At 35.0% G+C, this 18,591-nt stretch overlaps 1 protein-coding gene across 1 annotated transcript in view; it reads left to right on the forward strand.

The window, feature by feature from the left end:
* LOC136246466 (uncharacterized) overlaps positions 1 to 16,548 on the forward strand; it is an 83,973-nt gene extending 67,425 nt beyond the window's left edge. The window contains exons 19-24 of the mRNA XM_066037940.1: positions 1,013 to 1,108; positions 1,165 to 1,227; positions 4,527 to 4,808; positions 9,177 to 9,371; positions 12,522 to 12,587; positions 14,406 to 16,548. Of these exons, the coding sequence (XP_065894012.1) occupies positions 1,013 to 1,108; positions 1,165 to 1,227; positions 4,527 to 4,808; positions 9,177 to 9,371; positions 12,522 to 12,587; positions 14,406 to 16,270 (2,567 nt within the window). The 3' untranslated portion in view covers positions 16,271 to 16,548. The remainder of the gene's footprint in view (positions 1 to 1,012; positions 1,109 to 1,164; positions 1,228 to 4,526; positions 4,809 to 9,176; positions 9,372 to 12,521; positions 12,588 to 14,405) is intronic.
* Positions 16,549 to 18,591: the final 2,043 nt, after the last annotated feature.

The following is an 18,591-nucleotide window of genomic DNA, read 5'->3' on the forward strand; positions in this document are numbered from 1 at the left end:
CAAGCTGTTCACTTCAAACAAAACTCATATTGTTTCTTAAAACAACACCTTCAATTTGAAAGCATGGTTTTGGGGACCAGTCTATTTTGCTTTTTTACACCTATTTTTCTTTCCAGCAATTTTTTTATTTTTTTACCTAATATGCTTCATATTTTGTCAAGAATTATAAATTTTGCTTAGTATTAATCTTTGTTGATTAACCATTTCCAACACAATTTCATCTTAAAATGACTGTTCTATTAGAGTATCTCAATCTGCACTTGCTCTTACAACGTTAACACGAGACAAGTTAGTATTGCTTAACATGTGTGACTGTTCTATTAGAGTATCTCGATTGCCACTTGTTCTTCCCATAACAATTAGCTATGTATTGTTGATATCGTATTGTGTGCGACTGTTCTATTAGAGTATATCTTGATCTATATTCAATTTTTATGTCCACATCACAAAAATTGTACCTGTTATTGGCAGAGTATACATGCTATACTAAGCAAATTTAAAGTGCAAATGCCACCATAATTTGCTTTTTTTCCAATGTAAAATAATTTTAGTATGCAAAAACTTGTACAAAAACTTTTTGCACAAAAATTTTACCTACAATCAAACTGCTCTATTAGAGCGGTCACATTGATTTAAATCATACAAAAATATTTTTACATGAAAATTTTTATCACAAAAATTTGTGCATGGAAATAAAGCAAATTGCAGTATGTAGATGCAATTAATACAACTGGGCAGGAGTCCATTATGCTTTGTAAGCTTCCAGTTGTTCTTTCTAAATTATTCCTGGAATTTGTGCAAAAACAAATTGGAGTTTTACATATTGTTATATTAGAATTATGGACTCAAAGTTGACGACTCTTACTATTAAAGCATAAGTAACTGCTCTATTAGAGTATCTAAATAACAGATGCATCCCTAAATACAACATGTCTTATTGTGGAAATATGCTGTTAATCATTGGAAATTAAAATAATATATTTACTTTGTCAATAAATGCTTTTTTTTGTAGATGTTCAAAACAGTGCTCAGTTTCCAGTTAGTGAAACATCCACTACTAACATTCAATCATTACCAAGCCCTCAACAACATCCATTAACTTCACATAGTAAGTGAATCATAAGACATACACACACTGTCTGCATGATGAATTGTGTTGTATAGGTATGAATAGTCAAATATATCAAGAGCTCTTTGCTAAGATTAATCTAGATCCATCTTCGAGATGTAAGTACCATATAATTAGGTTTACATGATTTTATGTGGTGTACAGTACGTACGTACGTACGTGCCTCTCAAATGCAAAGTTTTTCTTGAGAGCACAGGTGATTAAAAACTGGCTAATTGAAGGGCGTGGCACTGTTTTGCTCACAGTTATTAATCTCATTTCATTAGCAATGAATACTCATGAGTGAAATGGGTGCCACACCCTTTAACTTGCAAGTTTTAAATTGCTCACACTCTCACAAGATGATATTTTATTTGAGTGGTACGTACCATATTCATACTGCCAGTAATGTATCTGTGACAAGAGAAGTTTGGGAATATATAGTGTAAGCAACTATGTAATTATCAGCTATAGACTCGATTATCACTGAACAGTATACCGTATAACTACAAACATTGGCGAAGCTAATATTTGTGACCGGATTTCACATAACAAGGCTTCCACACACACAAAATCAAACTTCCAGAAATGGATTGCTGGCCTAATACACTATCATATTCCAAACTGTACTTCCTTCAGGACTGGCAAGTCTGGTTTCTGTGGCAGCTTTCTTCCAACCCTGTCAAAGCCACGAGTGGGAGATTGGTGCCATTGAATGGCCATGGCTTTGTGATAATGGTATGTAGTGAGCTGGGACTTCACAGAGAGCTCGCCAATAGTGTTCTCAGTCAATTTGGAGTGATTTGAGGGCCATGGAGGGCCATGGAGAGCCCAAACTTGGCCTCTGGATTCCAATCGTCTTCTTGCTTCATTTTATACCCCTATATTAAGCCCACCCACCGCCCCCCACCCTCCCATCCTATTACTACCACCTGTGATATTATTTCCCACTCGAGAAAAGCTGCCTAAAACAGGACTAATTTTGGGTATCAGAAATGTATACACCCACTCAGTGATAGCTAGTAAATAGATGCATACTTGGTGCAAATTGTGTTTGCACAGCTGTAGGCACTGGGAAGTTATTACACAATGATTACTTAAAATCGCCATATCTCCTAACGAAGCTTTGTGTGTCGAAGCCGGGTTTTGTCAAATTCAGTCACATTTGACGATTTGCTATAAAATTGCAGTTGGCAAAATTTTAATTTGGCAAAATGATGTCACTGAAAAATTGGCGAATGGCGTAAGTGATGCTGTACTGACTCGCTTTAAAGAATGTTCTGGTCCTGCTTCCATAGACGCCTACTGTACTCAAATATCTGTGCTCCAATTTCTTTTGTGGCCACACCCACTTTCAGGATTATTTGTTGTTTGTAGGCATACTCACCCATTTATCAATGGCTGTGCATGAATTCATGTCTACTGCTGTCTGCAAGCTTACATGGAGCTACGCCCACTAATCGAGTATGAGTTCTAGTCTAGTCAGTAAGCCACACCCATTTTCATGCGTGGAACCACACTAATTTACCAGTTTCAGCAGTATCCATAGAAAACCTACTTCAACAACTGCTTGACCCAAGGTTTGAAAACAGTATTGACGAAATTTAAATTTGGCGGTTTAGTGACGAATCGCCAATTCACCAAATTTAGTTCACCGCCAAATTTAATTGATATACGGTAATAGGCTAATAAATGACTTAATTATGAGACCCATTATAATATTATGCTAATAAAAATTCCATGGCATGAAGTAGTTGTGTGGTTGGCAAAGAATGTGGTAAGTTTGGTAATCTTTATACCATTACTGAATCAGATACTGTGATTAAGAAATGGACAAAGATTAACAATGCACGTCAACTTTAATTGTAGATATTCCTGTGCCATCAATGATGCTTGTTCTTCGCCACTTTGATAGGCCTGAATTCAATTGCCGCTTTGGTGTAACAGTTATTGTACAGTAGTAACCAATCGATAAGCCAAGTTATGATCTAGAGCCACAAATCAATTTTAATATATACAATATGACATGAGCTTGAGAGTTAAACTGTCCTATCTTAGATGGTGCGGCAACTGTTATGAAGGCATGCAGAGGTTGATCAGATTATAGTCGAGAATAGTGAACTACACTGTATGTAGTATCTAGCCAATTGCTAAGGAGTAATGCTCATTAGCCTGTAGCTTAGTATATGCTACGTCTATGTTACGTAGCATCTAGCAACCACCAATGTATCAAAACAGAGCAAAGAGAAAAAAAGTAGATTTGGTAGGAAGCTAATTGTTCCACCGTTAATTACTGCAAGGCTGTTAAATCCAAGATTTTGTATGTGCACAAAATATCATAATAATTATGCAATCTTACATAAGTATTGAAAATTTGCATAACTGTCAGTAAGACACTCCTACTTTTGTGAAAGTTTAATGTTAGTGGCTTCAGGTACGTATATATTCACTAGCCCCAACTACAATATGTGCATGTCATGTGCATTTGTTTACAATGCAGTGGACGTAAACAAAATGTTGGCACTTCATATAAAACGCTTTCATATGTGTATACACAAGTGACTACTGGGATAAAGGATAAAACTATTCCTTGGTTGATTTGCCAATTCATGGTGAACGTTTTATACCAAATCCTGACTCAGTAGAATGACAAATTTAAATACCTGCAGTTTATATTTCTACTATAGTCCTTTACAAATTGATTTTTTGCTCTTCCTACTGTCTAGAGCTATAATTCAAAACTATTCACCATAATAAGTTGGACAACCCAATTTCTTGGACACTATAGATAATACTGAGAAAATAAAAAGAAATTTAGAAGTTTGGCAAACAAGTTGAGTTTTGTCTGAGATGGTCACATATTTAAAAACAATTTATTCAAAATTGGCTTTTCAACAACTGTTCACTAAAGAGATCAGAAGGGCTTGAGTACTGTTACATTTCTTAATGTATAAAGAACATGGACAAGCTGTAATCTGATTGATTCACATCAATTAATTGTCCAAAATTGAAATGATTAGTTTGCTATAACATTTACCACCATAAATCAGTATATTTAAAATCAATATTTACATTACATTATATTTACGTTATTTTTATTTTTATATTTACATTTACCATAAATCAGTATGTAAGTGTAGAAACTTTTCATACATTAAAATCTCATATTTTTGTCAATGGTATAATTGACAAAAAAAATTGTGATGGAATAATTATACATTAATATTTTTGTATACGCAAGTTATTCATTACATTTTTGAAAGACTGTTGTTTTAATTTTTGTCAATATGGCCAGTGATGAAAAAAATTTTGACAATGAATTTTTCTTGATTTACAGTATGAACATTAACTCAATGATTGAGTGAAAATTTTCCCTTAAAAATGTATGCAACAATATCATATTCTTTATTGTTGATAGTTTTACCACTGCTGAGAAATAACTATACAAGATTGTGCACCTGTCTGCCTCAAGACTACAGAAAAAGTCTTGATACATTGAAGCAACTACTTCCTGGTGCAGTACACATGGATTCTGAGTATCGTTTGACACAACTTCCAACTATTGAATTAATAAATGAAAGGCTTGTAGCTGAAATATTAGTTTCAATAAATGGAGAAGATGGTGTATTTGATTTCTGTGATATTATGGAAAATTTGTGTGAGGAGACCTCAATTAGTTTCATTACATCTTTACGAAACGGTATGTACTGTGCTTTGTTGTTCAGTCTTTTGTAGCTTATAATTGAAATTTATATGCACACACAAATAGTATTACATTTAATTTTATACATTCAATATTTTTTGAAAAAAAGAGTAGGGCTCCAAGTAGTAAAAAATGTGACTGGGCCTGCAAAAGTAGGGCATGTTGTACAAACTACACCCCATAACATTACTGGTTATATCTCAGTACTAGGATGGAATATCTGCATTCTGTAACTTGTATTATGAAGCCAATTAAAAGTTTAATCAGTGATGAAAATTGCATTACCATAGCATAACTACCCTATTCTTTGCAGGCCTGGTCACAAATAGTGATACGAATGATAGTATTACAATACAGCAATGTAGTTACAACTAATAGTTTCAATGCAGCTCAGTTTTAGGGTCTCCTAGCAGGTTTAAGCTTAATAATAACAAAGTAGATTTTCCCTCCTGACTATATAATACCATTTTTTATATTGCTTGTTTCATTGCTTTTCATTGTTCGGAACAATTGATTTTAATTATTGTACTTTAAGCACACTGGTTTCTATAGCAATCCCATTCAAGTAGTTGTCTTACAAGGCTGTTTTATTAGGATGGTTGCTTTTTAAGAGTACATACTGTAGTTTATCATTGCTGAGTGAGTTTGTTCTGCAGATATGTATGTATGTATGGAGATCAATAAAAGGTGCAGTTGTGTTACTGACTGTTATAAGACTGTGTCTGGGAAAATTGGTCTGATCACCAATTTAAAATCACCGGGAAAGGCCAGTTTTAAGTATTTAGGGTGTTGCAGCCCAACATCAGTTGAAGTTACGTACATGTACCAAATTTTCATATGTTTTACATCAATTCCTTACATTCACTGTACAAGTAGCTAACAGCACCATTAGATAGATTTTAACTTGAGGTTGGCTGTATCAGGTGGACTCTAATTTTGGGGTGGAGGGGAGAGCAAGAGATTGTTAACAAAATTAAAGAGGAATATGTACGTTGGTATGAATTAGATTGAATTATGGGTCATGTCAGGGTTCAAAATTGGCTAAAATGAAACAGCACAGGTCTTAATTCAACACCACGGAGCTGTACAGCCACATATACATATAGCTATTCCCAAGGTTGGGTACAACTTCTTTGAATTGAACCACATACTGTTCATTTGGTTTACCACTGGGCTTGGGAAAAGCAGCCAGTAAAAGCAGATCACTCAAGCCTTGCTGATTAATTTGATAGTGTATTTATATAGCTTTGTGTTCATGGTGAAAACCTATGCAATAAGACTGGTTTTCCAAGATACAGTCACATTTATAGACTATTAATGGGGTATGATCTGTTTTCTGTACTGTGACCAATTGGTGGTCACCACACTCTGTTTCCTATACTCGCTGTCATATTAAACCACACAATCGTGGTCCTGTCAATGAAACCATTATGATGTGTTAAGTCTCTTGTCAAGTGTGCAGTACTACATGTTTCATGTGCACACAGTTCCATAATCCTTATTCAGAATATACAAATAAAATAGAAGACTAATACAAACCTACACCTGTATGTATGTATTATACAAACAATATCTGTGCAAAGTGTTATATTTGTATCCCAGTACATGGGAGCATAGGCGGCGGAAAGGGGGGGGGGGGGGGGGGGGGGGGCTAGGGGGCTAAAGCCCCTTCAGAATGATACCACACCGAAATTATCTTTCTTGTAGTGGGGCTTAAAACCGAGATAAAGATCGAGATACTCTAATAGAGCAGTCACTCTAATAAAGTAGTCAGTGTGTAGCGAGGTATGTAAGGATATTTATGTAGTTTATCAGCTAGAAATGGTAGCTGGTGAGGTGGAAAGCTCTTGTCAGTTGGTTGTGACCTTTTTTTTTTTTTTTTTTTGGTCTCACCTTACCAAACTACAGAAATAAGTCTGGGTCAGCCCAGCTCCCCCTCATATCAACTACTTCCTCCGCCGCTGCATGGGAGTGCCACAGTGTCAAGCTAGGTGATAACTACTAGACGGAGTTGCTCAGCTACTGTGTGATACATAAGTTGCGTGGTTATCAAGCACCCAACTTATAACTGTGTGATAGAATCACTCAAGCTACAATAGCTCAGGATATCACAACAATTATAATTGTATTACTAATAAAACAAAAACACAAATACACATAAATACAAACTTCTAGTTACAACAAAAAGATTAATCCTTTACACAGTAATACTATAATACTTCAATGGTGTAAAACACATGTCAAAACTTGCAGGAAACACTCTGTGTCAATTTTTGGTCCAGCAATTAGATTATCAGTGTACAATGCAGAACTTATCCATTGTTCTCCCTCGGAGAAATCCACCCTCAAAGAAATTCGCCCTCTTGCCAGTTTTTTAAGCCGTTGCAATCCGTGAGATGCCATTCCATCAACCTCAGATAAAACTGAATCATTTCTGCATCACAAAATTGTTGTTGTTTGAGTTTACACTGTTATCCATTTTCTTTTCAAGAAGTCACAATAATTCTTGTGCAACAATTATTTAGAGTACCTTGATCTTTTGCAAAAATGTAAGAAATTTATTTTGGTATGATTTTTGTCATTTGAAATTATTTCACAATGAAAAAAGTGAAATACAGTATCCAGTATAATAGTATCTTTCTATTAGCTACAAAGATAAATCTCCATGCAATCTTGTGCACACAATAGGAACTTGACCAAGAACTCATTTTAATATTCATAAACTCTGACATACTAATAGTTATAATATCCTGTATACTTGAATGATATCATGGTTGTTACAGCCATCTTCTGCTCCACCTCTGACTCATGTACAGGTGCAATAACAATGACATACCCTCGTAATGGGATATGCAGTATTTATAAATATGCTTACGTGGGGATATACGCACGATCATAATTGTGCTAGCACTGAGAGAGTCTCTGGGAGAATGCATATTATTTCAGTCATATACATGTTATAATTGGCTATTCATTGTTGATAATTTTGTGCGTGCAACTGTTCTATTAGAGCATATCTTTTGGGAAGCGTTATTGTTTGCTAGTGTCCATTGTCCAAAAATTGCACCTATTATGTAAGCAATTTGCTCATTGCTTACATAATAGATTCTTTTGCTACACCCCAGTGGTGAAAACAACTATAGATTTATAGTGAAACAGTACCTGTTAGTAATTGAAATCAATAGAATTATTACTGGATGAGATGTTTGAGAGTCTTTAGTGATGCCACACCCATCTACTAGTGACTACTAAGTTATCCATGAAGAAGGTTATCCATAAAAAAGACAACAGTTCATTGACAATCTTCTCAACTACCCAAGTAAATAATTGCTGGTTTAATTAGGTGCTTGTTGTTAATGACTTCACTGTAAAGAATACTGTTGCAAATAGTGAACGTCACTGCAAACATTTAGACTAAAAACATTGACTATATATTTGCCACAGTATTCACTACTTTTTTTACAGTTGTTGTTTACTATTAAGTAAGGATTAGGGACCCGTCGATTTTGGCGGCAAAGTTTTTGACATAATGGGTAGGTAAAAGCAATGAGCAAAATGCTGGCATAATAGGTGCAATTTTTTTTGAAGTGGCATAAAAGATCGAGATACTCTAATAGAACAGTCAGAGACGACAATGCATAGCTAATTGTTACAGGAACAACAAGTGACAATCAAGATACCCTAATAAAACAGTCACACATGTTAAACGATATTAGCTAGCTTCTTGCTTTACATGTTAGAAGTAAGTGCTGATCAAGATACTCTAATAGAACAGTCACTTTAAGGTGAAACTGTAGCTTTGCAATTGGAAATATTCAATTAACAAAGATCAGTGCTGAGCAAAATTTATAATTCGTGAGCAAAATATGGAGCATAATAGGTGAAAAGCAAAAGAATTGCTGGAAAGAAAAATAGGTGGGAAAAAAGCAAAATAGACTGGTCCCTAGTAAGGATTCAAATATCTGTGAATGCTTTCCCACTAGGGACCTGTGAGAAGGCTAAAGCCTGTGAAGACAGGGAGTCATATACATGCAACTAAAATGTGGTTAGCATAGCCACAATCCACAGTTTGTCATGGTATATCACTTACAAGCTACAGCATGGGGCCTTTGATCTTCACCACAGATATGTGGTATATAAAATTTACATGATATTGTACCATCAGTGAAATGTGGAAAATATAGCCGCCATGTGTTATAATAGGTATGAGATGTGGTTTATAAGCATGCAACCATGGTGGTGCACTTGCACATACAATTAAGTTTCGTAGTGTAGATTCAGTGTATACAACACATGTATAATTAAATGTGAGATCATTATAATGTATTATGTATCTTGCGAATAATGTTTTCCCATTCATCACAGAATTTTTGGAAGCTTTGTGTTTACCATCATCCATTACAACTACTTCAAATGCATCATCGCCATGGACCAATACTGGTATCAGCTCATCTTCTGTACCACATCACGATACAACACGCAATGTGACATCAACTGAAGCATCAGTGAGGACTGCATCATCAGTAATCAGCACCCCAAACCTATTACAAACCAGTCAAGGTGTGTGAAGTAATTGCTTAATTCTATAGTGCTGTATGTACGATATATCGGTATATAAATCTAGATGCACTATGGGTGTACTGTGTAGACAAATAAGCCAGTGCTATCATGCATGCAGCTGACAAGTAGGATTAAGCCTAGTATGCTTTGAAAAATATACCTACTATGCTTTTGACAGTCTAAACAAATCAAGACTATTATACTTATTAATCAAGATTATGCTCTATAGCTGAATGCATTAGAGTGTACCGTTGTATTAGAGTACATGATGACTGTTTTATTAGAGTGAATCAATGTGATTTGGGTAAAGTGTATATTGTCAGCCAAGAATCATTTAACAATACTGGCTTTAGCTACTGAATGTGCCTCCTTTGCAATTAACTTTGTCCTGTTTCCAATAGAGAATTTGCCACATTTGCAGTGGAATTTGCTGCATTTGCAGAGTTAACTTTGGCAAGCTTGTAGTAGAATTTGATGCTGTTACATTATATTTTATCATGTTTATGGGAAAAGTACTAATCAGTGAACAACTCTGTGAATAAGGATACTACATGGAGAAGCTGAAACAATTGTTGGCTAATAAGGATTTGTCGTAATTGGTTGTTTTCAGTGCATAAAATTTGTCTACAGCAAACTTCACAAGGGATCCTACCACTGTTTTTCGTTATTGATGGACATGTTATTCCATCAGGTGTGTATGTGAATTTTCCCCACTAGATATCAAGTAATTCCTCTAGAAAAAAATTCACACAGGTAGATTATGCCAACCACAATTTTACTGAAATAAATTTTATTCTATCTTGGCATGTAAAGAACAATCAGTTATAACAAATTTTCCTACAAAATTGACTAATTCTAATGCGATAGTGCCTAATTTTACTGCAAGCATGCCAAATTCAATTTTAATGGCGGTAAATAGAGATGAATTAATTTTGGTGGCACTTATTTAGCATAATAGATGTGTAAAAGCAATGAGCAAATTGCTAACATAATAGGTGCAATTTTTGTGCAGTGGACAAAAACAATAACGCTTCCCAAAAGATGAAAATACATGCTCTAATAGAACAGTCACACACACACAATAAAATTATCAACAATGAATGGATAATTGTTTCAGGAAGAGCTTAATGACAATTGAAATGCTCCAATAGAACAGTCACATATTGTTAAGCAACATATCCTGCAGCTAGCTTCTTGCTATACTGTATAGAATAAGTGAAGATTGAGATACTCTAATAGAACAATAATTTTAAGGTGAAATAATGGTGGTAGCTATTGAGTTAGAAATGGTCAACTAACACCCCTTAGCAAAATAGATAGTACAGCAAAATATGGAGCATAGCTAATAGGTGAAAAAAAACACTGGGAAGAAACTAAGTGAAACAAAAAGCAAAAAGCAAAATAGACTGATCCTATTGCTAGTGATGAATTCTATTGCAATAGAGACAAATTTTACTGCAATAAGCAACCAATTTTATTGAATAGGGGATGAAGTCAATTGCAAAGAGGATGTTCTCTAATATGAAATGAAGTAAAAAGTTTACTGCATTCACTATTATCTTTATTTCATTCTACATACTTTTTTGGTAATATTTTCTCCCTATCTTATTATTGTATGTTTATGCCAGTGTACTCGGCATACGTGTACAAACAAGTGTACAGGATCTTGACAATGCAATTTTCACTTATCCATAACTCCTGAACTGGAAATTTACACTGAGTTTGACACTGTCCAAACCGATCTGAGCAAAGTTGGTCCAGTGCCACCTCTAGGACACAATATGCTCATTGTTTTTAGTACATGTACACACAGTACCACACAGGGAAAACCTTTGCTATACTAAAGATGATATGTATTTTAGTTTATGAAAAGTTGTACCTAAGACTCATAGGTATCAAGCTGTCCAAAATAAAATATTGATTTAATGAACACAAATCTCACACCTTTGTTCTTTGAAAATTATGTACCTTCTATACAGCATGCATAGGTGTTGCAACCGTACACTACATTAGTACGTATCACACTATTCTTACTGTACAAGTATAAGAACAAATTAGGAATTTCAAGGGATCATAGAAAAAAGTAGAGTAACAAGGGAGGCCTACAGATACATTAATCAGTCTATACGCATGTCTGAGGTCTGAATTAGGGATTAAATGCTCATCAGTATATCTGCAGGTGTAGGCGACCTCCCTTATTTCCCTACTTTTTCTATAATCTCTAATCAAATTTAAAATTCCTAATTTTTCCTTATACTTGTTTGTTTACTTTTTTGCAACATTATTATGGCTGGTGAACCCACACATGCCACATCAAAGAAAAGTATGGCACCGGAGTTAACGTGAACACGCACCCCAGCTAACAATTACTGACTCGAAAGTGAAGAGGTCAATATGCTTTGCTTTTGGCTATGTTCAGCCCATTATACAGTGCTACAAATGAAGAACAGTAAGAGAAACACCTCTGCAATCAATCCAGTCACCACACAAAATAAGGACAATTCACACCCTCCAATTATCAATTACTGACTTGAAAGTGAAGTGTCCAATATGTTTTGCTTTCACCCATTTTCAGCCCATTGTACAGCATTACAAACGAAGAACAGTATGTATCAGAATAGCCTCTACAGTCGATCCAATCAGAATGGAAACATGGACGATTCTCATTTACAAATGTCACGCTTCCAATTGACACTTTGGGCTTTCAGAAAGAAATGGGACACAAAGGAAGACAAAGTTATGTCCATGATGCATGCATTGTGCATACTGTGGTATGTCAAAAGGCATGTCTTGAGATGGAGTGACATTGGACAGTGAAAAATCAAGCTCGTAGCCTTAGCTGTTATTGAGTTACATTTGCCTGGTTGCATCAGGCAGGCAGGCAGGCATGCAAGCCCATTGAATATTTTAAAAATATATTTTGTAACAATCTGTTGGAAGCATTTAGGGTCATACTGAAAGCAGTTTTGGGCATGGTTATACCTAACCAATACTGTCAAGATGCCAGAGTGGTCTTGTGAAACTGTTTTTTGGGTAATTTTGTTTGGCCAAGAGGACCCAAACCTTTGTACTCCCTAATATAAAGTGCTACCATACTGTATAATTATTATAGTTGCTTAAGATTTGTGAAATTTGTTCTTGAAACTACAGAAAACATTGCATCAAGAGTGGAGCTGCAGCAACAGCTGAATTATAGGCACCAGCGCTTAGAACAAGGTTAGTATATTGTATAAAAGTAATAATTACATTGTACATAATGTACCTTAAGACAATGGTTAAAACTATACATATGTACGTAGTCTATTTACCACTTAAGGTAACGGTATAGTCATGGGAAATCATTCAAAATTATGAATGCCTATCGATACTTTTTGAGAAGCCCATAAAACCAGTCTAGCAGTGTGAAAAGTTTTAATGAAGGTGAATCCCTTCATATTTAATGTTTTTATGTAGCTACAGTGTAGTTTGAGGCAGGTGGAACACTACAAGTTATTGTACGTAGTAACACAAGTAAGCCAGCCAATACATTGCTCAGCTCCAGCTTTCACTAGCATGTTTTTCTGCCACCAAATACAGCAAACGCTGTAGGCTCTATTGGCATTTCTGTGGCATAGTGATACTGTATTTTATTAAATTTATTTGATCCTGTGGAAGCATTTTTAGCATGTTTCTTCCCAGTGACTCAGATATAAGCCTTCAAAGAACTTGTTTCACTCAAAAAAAAACTATTAAAAGTTCAATAAACCATCTATACAACCAGTAATTTAAAAAATCGCTTTCACAGGACCTAGATATTATAATTGTTTAGTTAATTGTGTTGAAATTATCAGTAATCTGCTAGTCTGGTTTTTGGCAGCACGTTTTTATAAAACATCACTCTATTGTGGACCACACACCCAAGAACAGTCATTGTTCTGCAGTAAAAACAGACAAGCACAATTAATTGTATTGCTAACACAACACAGTTGTTGAAATTATTTATCCCTGCTTGGTTTAAAGCAGGTTTTGTATTTTGTTCCGCCCACGTATTTTAAAATATTCCGTAACCTTAAGTGTGGATATTAAGAACTACTTGGGGTTTACTTCATCTAATTATTTGCCAGGTAATATCTAGATATTACCCAGTAATATTATTATCTTGGTAATGTGGTTTGCTTGTGGCTTTGATTTCCAACCAGTTCAAAGATACGAAATGCTTTGACTCATTTTATTGAGCATTTTATTGTGGGTTTTAGTTTACACATTAGATATGGCTCAGTGTAGTTGCTAAGTTTAGATTATTTGACAGTAACTGAACTATATTCTATGACAAATGATCTGTAAAATGATAGCTTGGGTGATGCGTGGATGTTTATTTCTAGCCACTGCATGGGGTAAGGGGGGGGGGGGCATGTCAGCCATTAAGCAGACCACGAAACAAGAAGAATATGACAACTAGGTGAGTAGCTTATAGTCCTAAGTGATTAACTTAATGTATTAGCTTACTGACTGTCACAATAGTGAATATTAAAGAGCCTTAGTTATATATACAACCCAAAAACCAATCCCACAATCAAAAGCTCCTGGCGAGTGTTGAAATGTAATGATGTAGAAATAATGTTCTGAGAGCTACAGGTATTTGCCCATGCTATTGAAACCACAATTGATCACCAGATGCTAGTGTATAAAACAAATGGAGTGAGTGATCTGTAGTTCTTTCACTTATCAGGTGAGTGTGCCTTAGGTGGTATATATCACCTATACCATTACTGCATCGGGATTTTGCTGATTTATACACCCTTACTAGGGCTGTGTGATAATGAAAAAACCTATATCTCGGTAAGTTAAAACCATTTTGTCACGATAAACGATAATTATTTTCTCAAGGCCTGTGGCCCTCATGGTTTACGGGTATATATATCAGCAAAATCCCTCGCAGCCATGGTATAGAACTGGTATACAAACCTTGGCCATGAGGTGTATTGCACTTATAACCATGCTTTCCCTTTTTTGCCATGTCTGAGTAACTTCTATGTGCTATTTGTTTCTCTATAGGGATCAAGTGTCCACCACCTCCGTTGATGCCACCTAATTATGTGTGTCGTCAGCAACTATTGGATGAAATGGTCACAAAGTTATGCCAGTCCACTATTGACCACAATAGTTATGGAACTAGTCTAACAGTAACTGGAGCTGGTGGATTTGGCAAGACTTCTATTGTTACTGCTTTATGCCATCACCCTGTAATCAAGGAACATTTTACAGATGGTGTTGTATTTATAGAGCTTGGACCACAAGCTACTGATCCTACTATGAAGCTGAAAGGATTATATTATTTGCTAACTAATCAACAATGTGATGTTAATGTTGTTGAACAAAAAATCAATCAACTTACAAGTGATCATTGTCGTAATCTCCTCGTCATCATTGATGATGTATGGCTTGTCGAAGATGCCGAGCTAATAGTAAAAGCATTTAGCCACTGCAAAATAATCCTTACCTCAAGAAAAAATGACATTGACCAATACATACCTACTAAACAGATAGTTAGTATAGGTCCAATGGAGCAAAGTGAAGCTCTTTCTTTGCTGACCTGTGGAGTAGTTGATGTTAGTCAACTGTCACAAGAGGATGTGAACTTACTTGATGAACTAGCTCAAGATGTCCACTTGTGGCCACTGCTTCTGTCCCTTGTAAAAGGACAACTGTCTCATAACCTGAAGAGACATAAATTATCTCATCATCAAGCCATTCAAAATGTGGTAGCAAAACTACATGATAATGGAATAACGGCTTTTGATAAAAACGATATTGAAAGAAGTCGCAAATACGCTGTAAAAGCATGTATTGAAGTGACCTTAGGATTACTAACAAAATCTCAATCTGATAAAATAAAAACATTGATATTATGGACAGGTATTGGTGCTTCATTACAAACAGCAGTGTTACACTATTTATGGAAGGTCACTGAGCATGAAGCAATAGATGCTGTAGATTTACTATGGAGTTATGGACTAGTACAGTTTACTGATGTTACGATACCTCCTCATAGCAACACACAGCACTGTGTGGAGGTTCATGCTGTCATCAGCCACTACATCATGCAGAACATGAACAATGATGAAGTCTATGATCTATCACCAGTTGCTGGATTCGATACCTACCAAGCAGTCAGTGATGGATTTACAGAACAATTTAGGTGGTTCTATGCAGTTAGTGATCCGAGTACACCTTCTGGCTTTTTAGAATTTAGACAAAATGTAATAGAAAATTTTTTGATATTATACTATATTAAGCAAATCAATATGCTGGTTATAACAGAACCAAATGCAATTATAGGTATCATGCAAAAGATACAGCAATTAACAATATCAACAAATATTGCAATGTTTTTACCAACACTGCGTGGACAAATTGACTCAGTAATAAGCAACTGTCGTAAGACATTAAAACACGCTCATAAAATCAGTAGAAGATTGAAACAGAGTGTTGAACGATGTCTTGCTCAAAAGAATTATCACCTATTAATACAAACAATAGAGAACTACAACTGTAGTAATTCTGTTGGAGTGATAGCACAGCAAGCAGCTGCTATTACAAGAAAAATTACACCATGTATTAATATGGCATTTATCCAGCAAATTGTGAATTGGCAATGTGAACAACTTCAGATAATGACACCTGACTACAGTTTCATAGCTTTACTGACATTGCCTCATATCAAGTTTTACATTAAAGAACTTCAACTAGTAAATACTGCTTTACAGGCAGGTTCTCATGACATATCCCTGGCTTATAACTACTACACTTCTGGTAAATGCGAAGAAGATTATGCAAAGATACGATCTGATTGGCTCAATAAGCTCCGAGAGATTGCTCCTAATTATGTACAACAGATGATTTCACAGCATGGCCCTTAACTGTTCTGATTGTTGTAATGCATAATTATGGTATGACATACTAGTTACTATTATACAATTAGCACTCCTGTATTAGCTACTGTATAATGTGCTCTTGCACACTTCGGTAAGTATAATACAGCTTTCATGTAAGTTAAGCATACAATTTCCTTTATATGATCAGCATTAATTTTGTGTATGGATGTACAGGAAGTTTTGACAATATACTTGTCACCAAAAGGGAACAGGCAACTATGTCCTGTGGCTTCCACAAATAAAATTATGTTTTTAGTAATTATGATGCTATAAAACCAATGCACATACTGCTTACCACCTGATGAATACTACATGTTGTATGCTTTAGACATTGAATTTATACAAATCTGACTGAAATCCTCCAAATAGAATGAAAGCATTATGCAAATTGTGATCCAATTTTGAAAAACCTTCCTTTTCTGCACATAGGTCATTTTTCTCTTTTCAAAAGCTAAAATCAACTGGGTGTTTATCTATCTTGAGTTCAAATTTCAGTTTGATATCTTGAAGCATTCCAGAGATATGGCCAATTTACTGTCTAATACATTACAAACTAACTTTTTATAGTAATGCATTGAGTTCTGTGAGTAATTAAGTGTGACAAATGGTGACAAATCACTTTGTTGACAAATATTTCTATTCCCACCATCTAAAATATAAAAAGAGATTTCTGATAGTTAAAAGAAGTACGTTCTTGGACCTTTTCTTCAGTTAGTAACTTGTATCATTGCTTAGCTCTTACTTTTATCCATTCCAATACCTGAACAATTTGTAAGATGATTTTTGTCCCTCGCATGTAAAAATTGCTACATGGTTTGATAGAATCTTCCATATCTCCTAGGAAAGAGAAGTCTTGGGTGTGAAACTTCACAGCAAGAAGGTTTAATAATTGTGACCGGGCCTGCGAAAACAGGGCATGTGGGCACAAACTACACCCCATAACACTACACGTCATATCTCAATACTGGAACACAATATTTGCATTCTGTAACTTGTATTTTAAAGCCAATTGCATGCTTACTAAGAGCTGAAAATTACATTGCCATAGCGTAATGGTATTAAAAGTTGTGAGTGATAGAAGCTTGAAAAAGTAGGTAAAAATCATGGGCCCACATGCCCTATTTTCGCAGGCCCAGTCACAATTACTTTAACCAAATGTGCAAAAAAAACGAATTTTAATAAGATTGCTGAAACTTTCAAATGAGTTTTCCTGAAACTTTTGCATGTGCAGAAAAGGATGGTTTTCAAAAGTTGGGTCACTATTATGATGTGGTTACTAAACACCGTAATTTTTACACAAAAATTGATTCTTCTACAACTAAGAATGCTACTGTAATATAACTCCCCAATGATGGCTTGTAATAGTATTATCCTTTAAAGTATGGAAGATTTTCAGGAATGACTATTATGGCTTCATTTGAGGAGATAACTGGATTCATAGCAATTTTAGAGAATTCAGTACTTGATTCGAACAAGTTTTCAATATTTTTGATGTAGGTAGCAGATGATGTAGGTAATTAACAATCATAGAACTAAAACTAGATCTAAAATTAGTAAAATTGTGTTATGTTTTGGCCTAAACACTAAACCAATATGTATTTTTCTTTCTTTCTTTCTTTTTTTTTTGTTTGTTTTTGTATAATTTGTCTGTGTTTTGCTCTGTTTGTTGTATATGTACTTAGTTGCTCTGGTAAGGAAGAATGGCTTATGCCGATTACCTAGAGGATAAATTACAAATCAAATTAAATCACCAAGTCTTACAGTTAGTGGAGTGGAAAGTACGGATCAGTAAAAACATCGATATCATTTTGTATGTAAAGCCACGGGTCTTGGAATTAGTAGCGTGCCCCCTTAATGCTGACTCCATTTTCTGATCAAGTTTGTATATAATTGTAATAGGATGGATATAATAATTATTATTTGGGATTAATAGTGTGAGCATTAATATGTGATCCAGTCTGAGAAAACCAGGCTTATGGCTCATATTATCACCTATATAATAAAGTATCAAGAAATGCTGGTTTTAAGTATTTGTGAGTGGATTTTGGAAAACCTACCTTTTGGTAACATGTAAAGTTTCATGGGAAAGCTCAAATGAAAATTTCAATAATTTTTTAAATTCATTTTTTTTACGCATTTTGATAAAGCAACTATTAAACCTTTTTGCTGTGAAGTTTCACACCTAAAATTTCTTTTTACTAGGAGATATGGATAATTACGTCAGACCATGTAGTAATTAGGCAATGATACGCATGCCAACTAGTAGCTAAAGTCTTTGAACAGGCTGTAGGACCAGGTGTCCTACA

Source organism: Dysidea avara, chromosome 2 (genome assembly GCF_963678975.1).
Source record: "Dysidea avara chromosome 2, odDysAvar1.4, whole genome shotgun sequence".
NCBI lineage: Eukaryota > Metazoa > Porifera > Demospongiae > Dictyoceratida > Dysideidae > Dysidea > Dysidea avara.